General features: G+C 39.8%; 2 protein-coding genes across 3 annotated transcripts in view; both read right to left on the bottom strand.

Moving 5' to 3' along the window:
* The window catches only part of traf4a (tnf receptor-associated factor 4a), a 33293-nt gene extending 29583 nt beyond the window's left edge, over positions 1-3710 (bottom strand). The window contains exon 1 of the mRNA XM_017491054.3: positions 3198-3710. Coding sequence (XP_017346543.2) covers positions 3198-3340 — 143 coding nt within the window. The 5' untranslated portion in view covers positions 3341-3710. The remainder of the gene's footprint in view (positions 1-3197) is intronic.
* A 643-nt stretch (positions 3711-4353) lies between these two features.
* Positions 4354-15294, bottom strand: nek8 (NIMA-related kinase 8). Of its 2 annotated transcripts, none has more exons than XM_017491055.3 (15): positions 15180-15294; positions 14427-14632; positions 13862-14094; positions 13630-13761; positions 13322-13530; positions 13138-13217; positions 12658-12845; positions 11386-11533; positions 10927-11003; positions 10109-10226; positions 9852-10002; positions 6765-6928; positions 6498-6650; positions 5930-6088; positions 4354-4946 (listed from the first exon to the last, which is right to left on the bottom strand). In XM_017491055.3, the coding sequence occupies exons 1-15, from the start codon at positions 15224-15226 to the stop codon at positions 4918-4920; spliced, it is 2094 nt and encodes a 697-aa protein (XP_017346544.2). In that variant the 5' UTR covers positions 15227-15294; the 3' UTR covers positions 4354-4917. The 2 variants fall into 2 exon arrangements, with proteins under 2 accessions (XP_017346544.2, XP_047017451.2); XM_047161495.2 differs by having other exon boundaries at positions 12658-12788.
* Between the last annotated feature and the right edge of the window lie 1053 nt (positions 15295-16347).

The raw sequence follows: 16347 nt of genomic DNA, 5'->3' as shown, positions 1-16347 counted from the left end.
TCCTTTAGTGAACACTAGTCTTGGCACCCAAAACCTGCCTGTCAGTAAGGTGAAGTGGGTTTGCTTGTTTCATAGGACTAATGAGAATACTGTCCCATCTAACATCACTAATCAGAGAATGCCTCGACATCTTTCAAATCAGACAGTCAGTTACTGAATGTCAACGAGTACCATAAAGACGACGTCACACGGGCTGCAGAACTGACTGACAAAAATCTGTAACAAATAAACAGTAAACAAACATGTGATGCTCCTACGTAGCATATCATATGATCATCACAGTTAAGGATTGCATTATATGATCACGACAGTTAATGATGGGGTCTAATGTTTGCCTGTAGTTCGTCCATTCTTCTCCAATACGAGATGGTTGCATTTGTTTAAGCAGCGATTTAAACAACTGCAGTAAGTTTAAGCTGATGCAATTCACCACTCTGTAGGTCCAATAATAGTGTTTTTTAATTTTTTGATGTTTAACATCCCACTATCTATCACCGGCAGAGGATGTGCTCCATTTTGAGGTTTCTTTCGTAATGTCCTATAAGGGAGGTTTTCCTTGCCACTATCTCCTCTGGCTTGCTCATTAGGGAGCTCACAGGCTGTTATTAAATGGCTGTTATTTAATAATGACAATGACAATGGCGGTTATTAAAATGATTTGAATTGAGTTGAACATTAATACAACTTGCAAACTTGTCTTGGGGCCTTCAGCGTTTTTTTCATGTAAAATGAAAAACACTGTTTTTTTCCATGTTCTCTTAGCATAGGTGTGTCTTAAGGGATGACAAATGTTGCTCATCAAAGCACGGTAACAGTTAACAATATTTATTTTCATTTTTCTTTTAACAGTACAAACTACACTAATAATGTAAAATAGTGAAATAGTAAAGAGGTAACCTGTTTTGGTTTTCTTAAAATGTCATTAAGCATATCATACCTCACATTTTAAGTGACAAATGATAAAACCTAAAATACTAAGAACATTAAAAAAAAAAAAGACTTAAACATCAAGAAAACAGACTCCATTGGAAGCTACCCCCATTTAATACAAGTCAGCAAATAGTGGACACTAAATCACAGAGAACAGAGATGCAAAAGCCCGCAGCACACAGGACACTACAGCATTGTACACTGCAAGTGGCTGTTATATATCTGTGAGTTCAGAGTTAATAACCCTCATCATGAGGAATTCCTCTGTGCTGAAGATGTGGTTTAATTGCCTTTTTCTCGGGGTTTACCCAATCAGCAATCATGGTGTGGGCATGTGACTGACTCATGGTTGATTGCAGGAGCGATAAACCAGGACCATGGGCCTCTCCCAGGACTCACATGGCCTTCTGATATGCTGCTTTTTATTTACACATTCCTTCTTCAGAGGAAACATGGATCATTTACAACACTGTCAAAACCATGAGGAATACTAGAAGAACCCTGCATCAGCGTTTCATATCAGACAAGGATCAGAATCTGAGCTATTCATAAAAAGTGAGAAATGTGGGAACATGTTGTGATAAGCAGCTCCCGAATCACCTATTGTAAACTTTATACCTGGGTGACACACACACACACACACACACACACATATATACACACACACATACTATTCCCAGGCAAGTTGGCGCAAAATAACATAGTTACAAGTTACATGATTTGAATGTTTTTATGTGAAGGCCAGAAGACTGACTAACAGTAGTATCTCCGTAATATAAATATCTAAAATGGTGCCAGCCGTGTTTCAAAAGAAATATGATTCATCATTTTCCCTTCAGGACACTCTCATGATTCACCTGCTGCTGGGGTTTGTTCAAACAAGTCTCTTCTTCTCTCAACAAATCAATATATTTATTGGCACCATGGCATGAACTGCTCCTGCAGCACAGTTAGACTACATGCTATATGTGTGTGAGACAACACTCAAGCTGTAAATGAGAACGTGAGGCAGAGATGTGGCATATTCCCAAAACAAAACAAAACACATCTCACATTTTATGATGGTATGCTATTCATGGGAGCACAACTTCTCCAAGCTGCTAGCAAAGAGGTGTCTGACCCGACAGCCTGAACTGGAGGTCGACACCACACTTGTCACAGGACACCTAATATCTCTGTAGTGAAACATTCCCAGCAGACGTGCTTTCACTGTACAGTATGCAGGAAAACAGGCCTCGTCGTTTGAATATGTAGGGAAAGCACGATAAAGAGCTTCTATTTTTAAATGACAAGTAGTGCCCTTCCTGTTTCTCTGTTGACACAACACAGTAAACGTGATCTTTAGAATAACTGCTGAAGATAAACATGCATGAAGGCTGACATAGCAACTCCACAGTATGACACTACTCATAAGGTACTGTGGAAATTTCTATGGGAGGTTCAGTATGTACAGAGAAGTAGTTCATGCATCTGTATGTGTATACGTATCCACCGAAGCACACATAAGTTGTGAGCAAAAGGTCCGTCAGTCTTTCAGCACACAGGATCCCTAAATCCAATAAAGAATCCCTCAGTAATCCCACGTCTGAGGCTGCTCGACTCTATTAACTCCTATCCGCCCCCATCCTCCCAATGAACTGCCTCAGGGTTACAGTGACCGACAGGGCCAGAGCTTAGGCTATCCACTGCCTGATTACACACACACACACACACACACACACACAATACATTGTACATACATCCCAAAAAATCATACAGTCAAACAAAAGGGCCACGTCTATTCATGCAAAGCTGCTAAGATCTTTTGTTAGTGGCTGATTAATCAGATCTTTGACCAAAAACTAAAGCACTTACTGTAATAATTTAAACAACCTTTGCAGCCAGACACTGAGATGAATAATCACACAAACACCAGGCCACTGTGCCAATGTTTCCAGACCTACCCTGACTGTACTGCACATTAAGAAATGGATAATTGCATGCGTAAAACCTTTTGGGTCTTATTGCACAGTCAACAAAGCCCTGGTGCTGTTCCAAAGCCTTTTGGTGATGTAAGGCAGCACAGAGGCAGTTGATAGTAACAGCTCTCAGCAAAGTGTCACAAGCTAGAGTACATGAGAGGTGTGTGTGCGTGTGTGTTTAAAAGCTAGAGCCACATTGTCTCGGTGTTGTCAGTCATGAGAAACCACTCTACATGACCTTTCCTCCACCTTCATCTCCTCTAAACTCTATCTATACAGTGGTGTGTCCATAAGAAGGCCTCGTACCTGAGGAACTCCTGGAGGCAGGTGTCGCAGAATCTGTGGCCGCAGGTGGAGACCTGCACCGGCTCCCTCATGGCTTTGCTGCACAGCGGGCACTGGAAGCGCCTCTTGGGCTTCTCCAGGAACTTATAGTCGTAGCCGGGCATGGCGACTTCGGACCAACCAAAGCGGATCAATGACAGAAAGCGGATCCTGCTACTTCACTAACAGTTAACGACCCTGCTTCTATTAACAAGGTTCGCTAACCTCCAGCCTGCAGCCACCAGACAGATGATCGCTATTGTCCTCTTGTCAAGACCGTCTTGTCTCTCTAGCAACAAGGTCGCGCCTACAAACAGGCAAGCGGTCCGGCTGGGAGACGTGTCAGCTCCCTCCAGTAAACACCTGCGATTGCTGGTTTGTCTTCTGGGTGAAAACAATGAGCTTGGCGAGCAAACAGGCGAGACGCGTCCACGTTCCGTCTTCCACGAACACTGACAGTCTTGTGTGGACAAAAGCTCCTGCTCCCATCTGTTTAGTTCGGATAAGCCACGCCCATCGGCCCAGCGTAGGCGGGATCTAATTACGTCACCACCCTTCTCAAGTCACTCGATAGTGTCTGGCTGATTTTTTATTTTTTTTTTACTGTAATCGCACGCGCCCTAACTGGCCTACAGGTTTATCTCCATATCTTTATATCCAGTATAATCTGATTTTGAAATGCATGAATAGGCTAAATTTAAAATAATATCCGTGCATAACTGCAAAAAAAACAAAAAAAAAAAACACTGAAATGTTTTAAAATATGCTCAAAATAAATTTTTTGTTCTTCTTTTTTAAAATGAAAACTGTGCAGATGTTCATTGCATACAGATGCTGCACTTAAGTTTACAAGTAGCATTATTTTGAAAATCATCAAAAATGGGGAGGGGGACGGGGGGGAAGCTATTCTTTAAGGGAAGGACTCCCTCTATAGGTGGATGTGCATTGTCAAAAATACACCAAGCAAAAGACACTCCAGTGTAAGTCATTTAAACACTATTAAAGAATATGTATTATCGAGAAATTAATAATAATTAAATAAATGTGCATTCAGAAGGATGGAATGACTCTGTCGTTAAAAGAAAAAAAATTTTTTTAGCTGATACAGCAAGTAGATGCTTTTGGGTGTGGACAGAAACTCATTTTAGTCATTGTATGTAACCAAAAGCATTTATTTTAAATCTCTGTACCTTTAGAAGTCTTTTGGTGAACAAAAGATTATAAAATTATAAATCATATAAAGCATGACACATTCCGGAACAGAGAAAGTAACAACTTTCCAATTTTCTTTGGCAACCAGCTGTGTGACATGTCATGTATTGTGTTATAATAATCCTACAGGACTTGTCTGACTTCCTGTGAGTGTGTTACATAATGACTTTTTGATTGTATAGCAAACTGACAATCCTAGAGCTGAAGCATTTACAAACAGCATTCATAAATGATATTGCCTTCAAGAAAAAACCACACCATACATTGTGATTTCAATTGGATAAATAAATACACAAGCCTTCATAATCCATGAAATAGTACCTCAGACATTATTGCACTTCCAGTGATTATCATAATACCTTGAAATTCTTTGGCAGTCCACTTTTTGCAAAGTCTTTAAAAGTCTTCGTGGTTAATTACACTGAATGTTCATTAATGGTTTTCAGAGGAAGTTGTCTGTTTTCTTGCAGATACCACTGGGATTTAAGGGTCACTTAGGGACAGGATCTTCAAAAAATGCTGTAAAAGAGAATGTCATTATCAGTAAGAGTATCAGTATATGAGTATATTTGATTAAATAAATATATTCCTCACTTAAAAACAAACACTTAATAAAACATAAATCTAAACATGGAATTACATCAGTAAAAATATTTATATCTTTTATTAACTACAAAGTAATAAGTTATTCCTCCTGTTTACAATTTACACATTGTACATTTTAAAAGCCCCTGACTCCAGCAGGGTAGTGACCTAAACACGACAGTCCTGTTTTTATTGTATTCCTGGGAACAAAGCACATCTGAAGTCAATTCAGTGCATTTAGTAAAAAGCCCTTGGCTATTGATGCCGAAAGGGACCTAAACAAAGTACGACTTGTTTTACGCTGCTACTATTGTCAACTGAGCACAACAGACAAAAAGCCATTTTAGCCCAGGATCAGTGATCGTTAAAAATCTGAGGCCCTGATGCAAAGGTTCAGACCCAACAAACATACAAAAACTGCTAGTGCAAAAACTGCTCAAGGGTTTAGGATCCAGAAAGATTTCAATAATATAAAACCAACAGTGCTGCAGATATGTGTATAGAGTGACTCTTGAAAGTTGTAGTGCTATTTCTATACAACTATACAACTTCCAAAGTTATAACAATATGTAGAAATGAATGTCTCTTGAAAGATTAACAGGGTTACAGCTGATACACACACACAGACACATATATATGTGTCTGTGTGTGTGTGTGTGTATGTATATATATATATATATATATATATATATATATATATATATATATATATATATATATATATATATATATATGTACATATGTTTCATTCAACTATGGGAACAGTAGGAACCATTGAATGATAAATAATATAAGAATATATATATATATATATATATATATATATATATATATATATATATATATAAAAATTCATAGGCCTGGATGATTCCAGAGTTTACTAATGGAATGTCAAAAGACATATTATGCTACATTACGTTTCACGGCCAAGAGTGTGTTGCCATGGCAACAAGCCACTGATGTAACTGTGAATGGGTGATTCTCATCAAGCTGCACTGCCTTCGGTATCCCAGAATCCTCTTCTTTCCTTCCGAGGCGCCCACGGGCTCCTTTTCCCCAGGTATACACCTCACCTTCTAAAGGACAAAAAAACACACCAGTAACACATCACATAGTAATAGCATCTTAGTAACTAATGTCTTTAACTGCAGTCTTGAGCAGCAGGCTGGAGACAATTCTGTGTAAAGCATGAACTCCTTCTGCCTTTAAGAAGTCTATAACATGAGGCTGCTTAATGGACCTGACTAAATCATTAAGCACATTCAGAAAATGGATCTGATGCTGAAACTGGAATTTGTAAATGATTCAGATGTACCAAATGATCTAATAAAACTAGCCAACAGGGACATATGTAATATAAGCACTCTATATTGATGATTTGTAATGATATTTAGACACAAAAGACAAAACAATGTTTTTCAGATACTTAAAGCCTGATACAACAGCCACTGTTAAGAGATTATAAGACTATCTTAATTTTAGTACCTGCACCAATAGCCAGAGTGAATGCGTCTCCGCACGCTACCATGGTGATGCCCTGCAGCCCTGGCACCCGGAAGGGCACTCTGCTGTTGCGGCGAGAGCTGCAGCCAAGCTGCCCATGCTGGTTACTGCCAAATGTGAAACACTGACCTTTCTCTGGGTTTTAGAGCACATTTTCAACAGATATCTAGTTGAAATCTCTCATGCTGGAACTGCAATAACTGTACACAAAGATAAAAAGATCGATAGTCATAAGGATCCTTGTCTCACCTGTGACTGAGGCAGAGTGAGCAGTTCCGATGTCAATGTACAGAATTTTCTCTACATTCAGCGGGGACGACTGAACAGGCTGGAATGTGTGGACCTCTTCTACCTGACAACATGAAGGGGGTTCCTCTGTCTTGCTGATTGTATCAAGGCCTAGCTTGTTAAACCTGTAAATGGATAGATATCACTGGCCTTTCTAGAATAAAATGCCATTTTAAAATGTGATCTGCTCATATTGGTTAGAAGCAAACATGTGGGTCCCATTAATTAAACATACAATTATTCCGTTTCAAATATTTGTTTGACAATACTGAATGTAATAATCATCCATATGTATGAGTCAGTACAGAGGATGTGGCTAAAAATGGAAGTGTAAGGCAAGGTCATTTCCCTGTGATAAGGCTTCTTTTGATGCTTTTCACAGTGATATACAGTAACAAGCATAACAGGAATCAACAATCAGAACTATTTGGTCAAGGAAATGCTACAGGATATGATACTGGGACACTGCCTCAGGTGTTTAAGCTCATGCATTGCAAAAAGGGTTTTGTTATACGATGTTGCCAATGTGTTGCAAATGGTCAAGATCTTTTGTTAGTATAATTTAGCTTAACTTAAAGGTTAATGATGTTTCCCAATGGAATCTAAGTCTAATCTTAAACTGTGTCTCAACTGGCATAGTATCCAATATACTCTATACTTGAAAATGTAGTACCTATTTTATAGATAGATAGATAGTGAGATAAATAGCTAGATAGATAGATGGATAGATAGCTAGATAGATAGATAGATAGATAATTTATTGGTCCTCAAAGAAGAAATTTGTTTCCACTGTGGGTGCGTAGAAAAATATAAACACAACAACATCATACATATAAACCATCATAAACAATGACAAGCATAGAAGGGGAGAAAGGAACAAAAAGAAAAACATCAGGATCATCATACAACAAATGCATCTGGCATCACAATGGCTGTTTAACACTCGTATAGCCAAAAGAACAAAACTCCTACCATAGCTGGCCTTTCTGCACATGGGTCGTCTATACCTGCGGCCAGAAGGCAGGGAGTTGAAATAGTGATAAATCATGTCTGTTACCTTCTGGCTCTCCCTTTAAGTCATGCTGTCATAGTTAGTCTTACCACAGTCTCTACTTGCACTCTGGGCACAATATATATCTTATACCATTACAGTACAAGAGAATACCCAATAATCTGTGTTATTTCTCTCTCTCGCTCGGTTAAGTTACTCCTGAGATACTAGTGATCCTGATTCCTGCTGCCCTCTGGCCGTGCCTGATCCACCTTGATGGACCAACATCTGCATGGAGCTTCGCTCAGCTGAAAAATCCTCACTGATGCTGAAGATGTCCCTGCACGGATAGCCTACATATCACCAGGGGCTTACTGTGGATGGAACCCCACAGACACCCTAAAGATAGCAATTAAGACAGCAATTGCTAAGAAGAGTTTACACTCATAAAACCATCATTAAGCAGTTAATAACCTCAAATACAAGAAACTTAATGATGCTTTTGCTCAAGTTCCTTTTAACACATTTAGTCCTGCTTGACTATATAGTATACAATTGGAGAACTGTAATGATTTATAATCACACAATGTCACAATAAAACCATGTCACTCAGATGAAGATGGGTTCCCTTTTGAGTCTGGTTAGTTTCAAGGTTCCTTCCTCCTGTCGCCTGAGGGAGTTTTTCCTTGCCTCAGGCTTGCTCATTAGACATCAATTTAAATTAAAAAAGTTTGTATCCAGATTTGTGTAAAGCTATTTTGTGACAATCCATTCATCAATCCATTTTCTATACCGCTTATCCTCCTGGGTCATGGGGAACCTGGAACCTATCCCAGGGAGCACTGGGCACAAGGCTGGGTACACCATGGAAGGGGTGAGAATCCATTGCAGGGCACACTCACATACACATTCACACACCCATTCATACACTACGGACACTTAGGACATGCCAATCAGCCTATCATGCATGTCTTTGGACTGGGGGAGGAAACTGAAGTACCCAGAGGAAACCCCCGCAGCACGAGGAGAACAGGCAAAGTCCGCACACACAGGGCCGCAGCAGGAATCGAACCACCAACCCTGGAGTTGTGAGACGAACGTGCTATTTTGTGACAATGTTCATTATTAAAAGTGCTGTACAGATAAAACTGAGTTAAATTGAAGCCTTTCAGCAAAATATAACCTGCAGCACCCTCTGGTGGTTCCACACCTTCCACTACATACAACAACCTGTCATCCTTCAATTTGCAAAAAGTGTCTAACTGACCGTGTTTCAATTTGGTGTTTTTTCATACATTGTCCTTTTATTAAAAGTGCACTACACGTTAATGAGTTGCCCAATGTGAACACACTATTCACATTAAAATATACAAAGTGCACCATTTGAGATGCAGCTTGATAGTTCAGCCCTTCTTTTACATAACGGACCGTGCCATTACAGTATATCAAGTGAAAATACTCATCTTCCTTCTCTCCTTCTGTCAACCCACGCATGATTTTACGGAGATGCCAGTGATCCTGACCCTTTCTGCTCTCCAGACCTGCCTGAACCATCCTGATGCCCTACCTCTGGATGGAGCGCTCATCAACTGGAGGCTACAGCCTGGAGATTGATTAGGATAATACCGCTTGAAGTATCATGGAAATGGTTTTGGACCTCAATTCCACATTCTCGCTGTGGTTGCTGGGACTACGGTTGCTACTATGGCCTTGGGACTGCAATTACCACATGTAGTTTTACACTCGGGTCTTCTTTAGTGAACAGTGGACTGTTCAATAAACAGACTTCATGTAAAAACCATAATGAACTTACTTTTACTTTCAAACTTGCTCAAAATGGATAAATTCACATACTTAAAATCTGTATCCTGTGTGCATATGTTTCTGTAAAACTGCTTTGAGACAATGTCCACTGTTAAAAGCACTATACAACTAAAATTGAATTGAACTGAAAACTATAGCTCTGTGAGACTGAGCCAGCAATTTTGAAAACATATCAAATATCTACCTAAAGCAAATTAATAAAGGTGTTTGGTGCTGCTGAAGTGTCCCTGTACCTGTTGCTGCCACATGCCAGGATCTGGTGTTGAGTGCTCATGATCATGGAGCAATCGACCCCACACAACACTCGCTGGGCCTCAAAATCTACTGGGATATTGACCTGCTGTGGGGCATTGTGGGTATCCTGGGTGCCCAGTCCCAGCCGACCTGCCAGAGTGAGGAAGGGAAGAGGTGGGAGGGGGGGTCGTACCACAAATTCAGAATGACTAGGTATAAAAATGATTAGGCCAAATCACTGCTCATGTTAATGTACCATTGTCTCCTCTTCCCCATGAGAAGACCTCCCTCTCATTGGTCACAGCCAACACATGGGAGGCACCACAGGACACCTGAACCAGCTCATAGCCCAGGAGAGCCTCCACTATTTTGGGCTACACAGACGCAAAAGACAACAGGAGAAGAAGCAACATGAAGCTGTGATCTGTTCTATAAATGTGTGGGAAAAGAAAATAAACCCCTAGCAGATGCCCTTATCCAGAGCAACTTTCAGAAGTGCTTTGTAGTCTCTATCAAAAACATTGTTTAACTGACTTGTTGAAGTCCCTACAATTAATCAGATTACTAAATGTTACAAGAATACATTTGCAGTGCCGATACCCTAATATACAATATTTAAAAAAATCTATTTATTTATTCTGAAGCTAGAAAAATATTTTTCTAAAAACAGAATTTGTGTTTTGTATTGCTCTATCATTCTACACGTACATGTGTGCAAGTATTGCCTTGCATTCCTTATATTTACTGTTTGTGTACATCTCAGACACTACTGTTCATGTGTAACACCCCTACTCATATTTCAGTCTTTATTATTCTAAGATTAAATCCAGAGCCCTCAGCCAGTGTGTTAGGAGAACTGAAATGTATCCATTTATCAGATACCTTTATCCAACGAAGATAAAGGATACAATCAATCAGCAAACCGTTCAGCATTTGATGGTTGGGGCCTTACCTCAGGGTCCAGCACTGGCTTTCTGGCAGTCCTTGGATTTAAGCTCACATTCTTCTGAAATACTAACTGTGAAACTGAACACTAACTAGCACTGACCATAAGATGTCATAGGAAACATTTACCTGTGTTATGTCATTGTAATTTCCATGTCCGAGACACCCATTGCTTCCACTTCCAAATGTCATAATTATGCCTCTGTCTGGAAGCAAAAAGAGAAGACTAGAGAATTAACAGCTCTTGACAAAGAGTGAACTGGGATTAGGATGAAACAAAAACAGTATAATCCTAAGCAAAGCATTAAATATTAATCTGCCATCTGTAATGAACAGTAATGGTAAAGCAAATGAACTGTGAGAGCAGATTTTTAATGCTGTGTTGAGCTGCTGGATTAATGGTTGGCTCTTTGTTTCAGTCTTTTAACTACTCTTTAAAGGCTCAGAAAAAAAAAGATTTCATGTTGTAGTGAGGAAAAACATTACATCATCTAGAAGTAGTAGGTCAAGGTGACTGGACTTGTGTTCTAATATTGAAGACAATGAAATTTCCTTTTAGCTTTAGCAGCTTTACACTTTTTTGTGTACCTGTCATGCAAGTTGTAAAGAGGTCTCCACAGGAGACAGATTTGATGGTGACGCCAGACTGCCCCTCTAGGAACCGCGAGATAAACTGGTGCTGCATCTGCTCCACAGCACCAGGTAGAGAAACCTCGCCACAGCCCACAGTGGGAGCCTGTCACAGTGTCGCATCAAAAGATAAACGGGGCATTCTGTGTCAGACCACCTCAAGAAAAGATACTTCAACAACAAAATCAAGCATGTCAAGGATACCATGTTAAAAAAAGCTTGCTTTATTCTTTTTTAATGATTTTAAATGTTTACTGCGTTTGAATGTTGTAACCAAGATCAGCCGTGTAGTGTAAGATTAACTGGTAACTAAGTGTAACGGTATATTGTTTGTGAGCAGGTAAGTGTTTAATATTTTTGGATATTTTACACCCTGTACTAACTCCACTGAAAAATGTATTCAGCAGAACATGCTTAATGGGCACACAACACACACAATAAAGACAATACACACAAAAAAACTTAAATAGTTGAAATCCATCCATCCATCTTCTGTATTGCTTATCTTACACACTAGCCTGGAGCCTATCCCAGGGGACTCAGGGCACAAAACAAGGGACACCCTGGACAGGGTGCCAACCCATCGCAGGGCACAATCACACACCCATTCAAACACTATGGATAATTTAGAGACGTCAATCAGCCGACAACACATGTCTTTGGACTGGGGGAGGACACTGGAGTTCCCAGAGGAAATCCCAGAAGCACGGGGAGAACAAACTCCACGCACACAGGGTGGAGGCAGGAATCAAACCTCCAACCCTGGAGTTGCAAAGCAAATGTGCAAACCACTAAGGCACAGTCATTAGTTGAAATTTTAAGAAATTTTGTAAAAACCTTTTATTTTCTACCAAATGTTATTCAGTCCACTTATACTGAAAGAAATCAATCATTCGTCCAGTTGTTTATTCAAAATACAGCACATTTCAATCCTTCAAATTATATGCTTAACGATAATGTTTTTTAAGGCTTTTAGGTCTGTCTGATCTGGATAAAGACTATTAGAAGGTTTTGGGATTCTGCCAATGACAGGTGTATGTACACAGCCAGGAGTTTAAATAAGAGACGGAGGGAAGAGGACAAGGACTGATAGACTTTGTTCCATATTTTTTGCCATTTTTAACATTTCAACTGAACACTTTCACCACCCAGTTCTCAAATCATAATAACTCTAGAGGGGTATCTATTCCGTTAACACTGGCTTTCAAAGCTGGATTTTGACCAACTAACCTCCCAAGTGATGAGGCGTCCTGATTTGGTGACACCCATCTTTTGTGTGCGGCCCAACGAAACCTGCAGCACCTCGGTGTTGAGCATGGGCAGCCGGAGTGGCATGGAGATGCCACTGCCCCACGTATACACTGACGACAAGGGCAGAGAATGCATCATCTTGGTCGAAATTAAGCTTGACAAACCACCTGAAAAAAGTGCCACCTAAAATTACACATGTTCTTGCTACTTTCAGCTATATTATTATTATTATTATTATTAATACATTAATACAATCAAATACATTCAATGAGTATATTAAAATAACGTTACATTTAAATAGGTTTATATTCACTAAAAAAGCATTGATATTTATAAAGGTAAAATTCCAATCTTTTTATTATCTGAAAATGTTTTCCATAAATATACTATCAAATATTACGCTCTAACATAATGCCATGACTTCTAAACAAAAAATGACATCGAGACATGAAATCTAACCCCTTGTTCTGGTTCCAGTTACACGGCTTCCTGGCCTGCCATGAGTACCAGTCTGCATGGTGGGCAGTGACTTCTCAATTCTGTAGGAAACAGGTTAGTCAGTTATTCAGACTTTTATCAAAAGTCAGATTTAAGTATGTTAATTAGTGGTTGTTATGTAGTGAATGTCGTTAAGCTGTCCAACCTGCGCATTCTGACATTGCCGATGTCAGTGTAGAGGTTCAGCAGGGGCCGGATGCAGACAGGATTCGCCATGATCTCATTGAGCTGCGGTCGTTTGGATGGGTCCAGGTTAAGCATGTTGAGGATGAGTTGTCTCAGTTCTGGGCTGTAGCGGTCTGAAATCGGGGCGAAAGTGCCGCTCATGATTTTTAGGACTAAGGCCGGGAGGTTCTGAGAAGAGAAAACAACTTTTCCTTCTTAGATTTTCACCATACAGGTTCAGGCAGAAATTATGTGGTTTGAGACAAATCAAGTGAGAATATTTCTTACAGCTGCCTCAAAGGCTCTTTTGAGACTGGCGAGTTCATAGAGCACACAGCCCAGAGCCCAAATATCACTCTTCTGGTTGTATGGTTTTCCTTCACACAGTTCAGGAGAGATGTAACAAGGTGTCCCAACCACCTGCCATTACCATCAAGAATGTTTAATTATAGCACAAATATGCTCAATGGAAGTGAAACTGTGAAACAAGTGAAACTGGGCTATATCACATGGCACTTACAGTGTAAGCTTTGCTCTTGCTAACTAGAATTTTGGAGATCCCAAAGTCACCTATTTTGACTATCATCTGGTGTTTGTCCAGTAGAATGTTCTGGGTTTTAAGGTCTCGATGAAGAATAAGTTTGTTGTGTACATGGTAGAGGGCCAGTAGGATCTGCACAAAGAAATGCAGTATGGTGTCTTCATCCAGCAGGGAATTGCATCGCTTCTGGATGTAATCAGCAAGAGTTCCACCTAAAATATGACAGATAATGATGATGACAAATCACCATTGTATTCTGAACGGCAATAGAAAAAGGCATTTTCAGGTACTATTTAAGTCAGTGAATTTTGTGCAACAGAAATTTGAATGAATAGGCCACGTGTACATTTTGGCTTGGTGTCCTAAGCTGCAGATTGTTCATTATTCAGTCCCATTATAATGGGTCTAATCTGGCTATGACAGAATAAAATTTATTTCACTCATTTCATTTGTCTAAGTAGTCATTTTTCACGAAAGGTCAACGTTTCTCTTCGTTTGAATGAGCTGTAAACGGTCTTGTAATAAAAAATAGGAAATGTGTTGCCTGGTGCATATTCCATTGCAATCATGAGCGCCTTGTCCTCCAGGAAATTTTCATAATACTCGATTATGTTCGGGTGGTTGAGTAACTTGAGAACTTGGCACTCGTTCTGTGCGGCAAGACGCTCGTCCCGGGTCATCTGCTCCACTGGGATTTCCTTTAGAATGACCAAAGCACCATCAGTTCGTCGACGGCAAAGGTGCACTATCCTGTCCCAGAGAAAAAGGCAAGCTTATGGTCAAGGTGAAGGCTCGAGTCTGATCTGTTTATCACTGGAATCAGACTATTAAACTATGTACTGCACTAAAGAAGTGGTGTCTCTAATGCATACGTTTAAAAACATTATACTTTAGACACCTATATACACCTGTAGATCCACTTTTCTTAGGTTAATGCCTCTTTCTAAAGAAGCCAAAGAGGCATTAATTATTCTGCATCAAGAGTTAGTCAGGCTGGACCTATATATTACCATCTAATAAAATAGATGGTATCTACAAATCTAAAAAAATCTAAAAAGCTAGTATTCAGTATTCTATTGACTTGTTTTGTGGTGGGAAAAGCCTGAGAGCTGTTTTGTAAGAAATCCGTTAACTCCCTAAGAATAAGGCTCGCGCGCAAACAGTAGAGCAAATCGTACAGGTTAAAAAGGAAATAGTGCGAATAAAAACATTTGCAAAGCTGTCGATTGGACTTATTTTGAAAAGACAGCATTTTTAAATAAAAAGAGCGCTTTTGACACGTTTTTCTTTGCATTACCCGAATGCTCCTCTCCCGACCACTTTGATTTTCTCGTACTTCTCCATCTTGGTTCAATTCTGCCAAAGTGCTTCTAGTCTCCGACGTCTCTCGTCTCTAAGCAACGCTTCCTGTATCCTACGGAAACCAAAAAGGGACAAATTAAGTGTGAACCTGGAAAATTCACCGCGTTTGAGAAAATCCAAACAAACAAAAAAGACACTATGAAAACTATGTAATAAACATTTCATTGTTATTAAAGACAATTATGGACAGAGTAATTGCTTGAAAGCATAGCATAGTCATGACAAATGTTTGTAAAGAAAAAAAAGATGGGGCAATACGCTTTTTTTGTTTTGTTTTGTTTTTTAATAGTTGTAATTAGTTAGCATTCTTTTTTGTTGATTTTTATAACTTTATAATAAGGTCTTTCCTGGTTTGTTTTGAGGAATGCAAGATCACAAACATACATTTTTATTAAAATAATTTTTAAAAATCATCGCACACTCTTATTTTCCAGAGAAAATACACAACACCATCCCTACTGAAAAATCCAGCTGGTCTGACTAGCTACAACCTACCAAAACACAAACCAAGCTGGTAACTTCTACCAAATACTACCTCTTAGACAAGATATCACTCATTCACTTTCAGTAACCGCTTTATCCTGGTCAGGGTTGCTGTGGATCCAGAGCCTACCCTGGAAACACTAGGCGTGAAGGAGGAAGGGAAGCCTGGAGCCTACTCCAGGGAACTCATGGCACAAAGCGGGGGACACCCTGGACGGGGTGCTGACCCATCATAGGTCATAATCGCACACACATTCACACTACGGACAATTTGTAAATGCCAGTCAGGATGTCTTTGGACTGTGGGAGGAAACCAGAGTACCCAGAGGAAACCCCTGAAGCACGGGGAAATGTGCAAAATTTGTGCACACAGGGTGGAGGAAGAAATCGAACTCCCAACACCAGAGCTGCGAGGCAAACATGCTAACCACCAAGCCACCAGCAGGACACCAGGCACACACATATTCACATACTCATACACAGCTGGGGCAATTTATCTTGGCCAATTTTATATCTGGCCGAGGAAACCCACGTGGACACAGTTTTGTCACATAATACAGAAGCTGGAAAATAACTTAGCAGTTGACATCATGTTTTTAGTTTTTTTAAGTGGTGGCTTG

Source organism: Ictalurus punctatus, chromosome 17 (genome assembly GCF_001660625.3).
Source record: "Ictalurus punctatus breed USDA103 chromosome 17, Coco_2.0, whole genome shotgun sequence".
NCBI classification, from domain to species: domain Eukaryota; kingdom Metazoa; phylum Chordata; class Actinopteri; order Siluriformes; family Ictaluridae; genus Ictalurus; species Ictalurus punctatus.
Note: the sequence above shows the minus strand (reverse complement) of the source record. Positions and strands in the feature narration are given on the sequence as shown.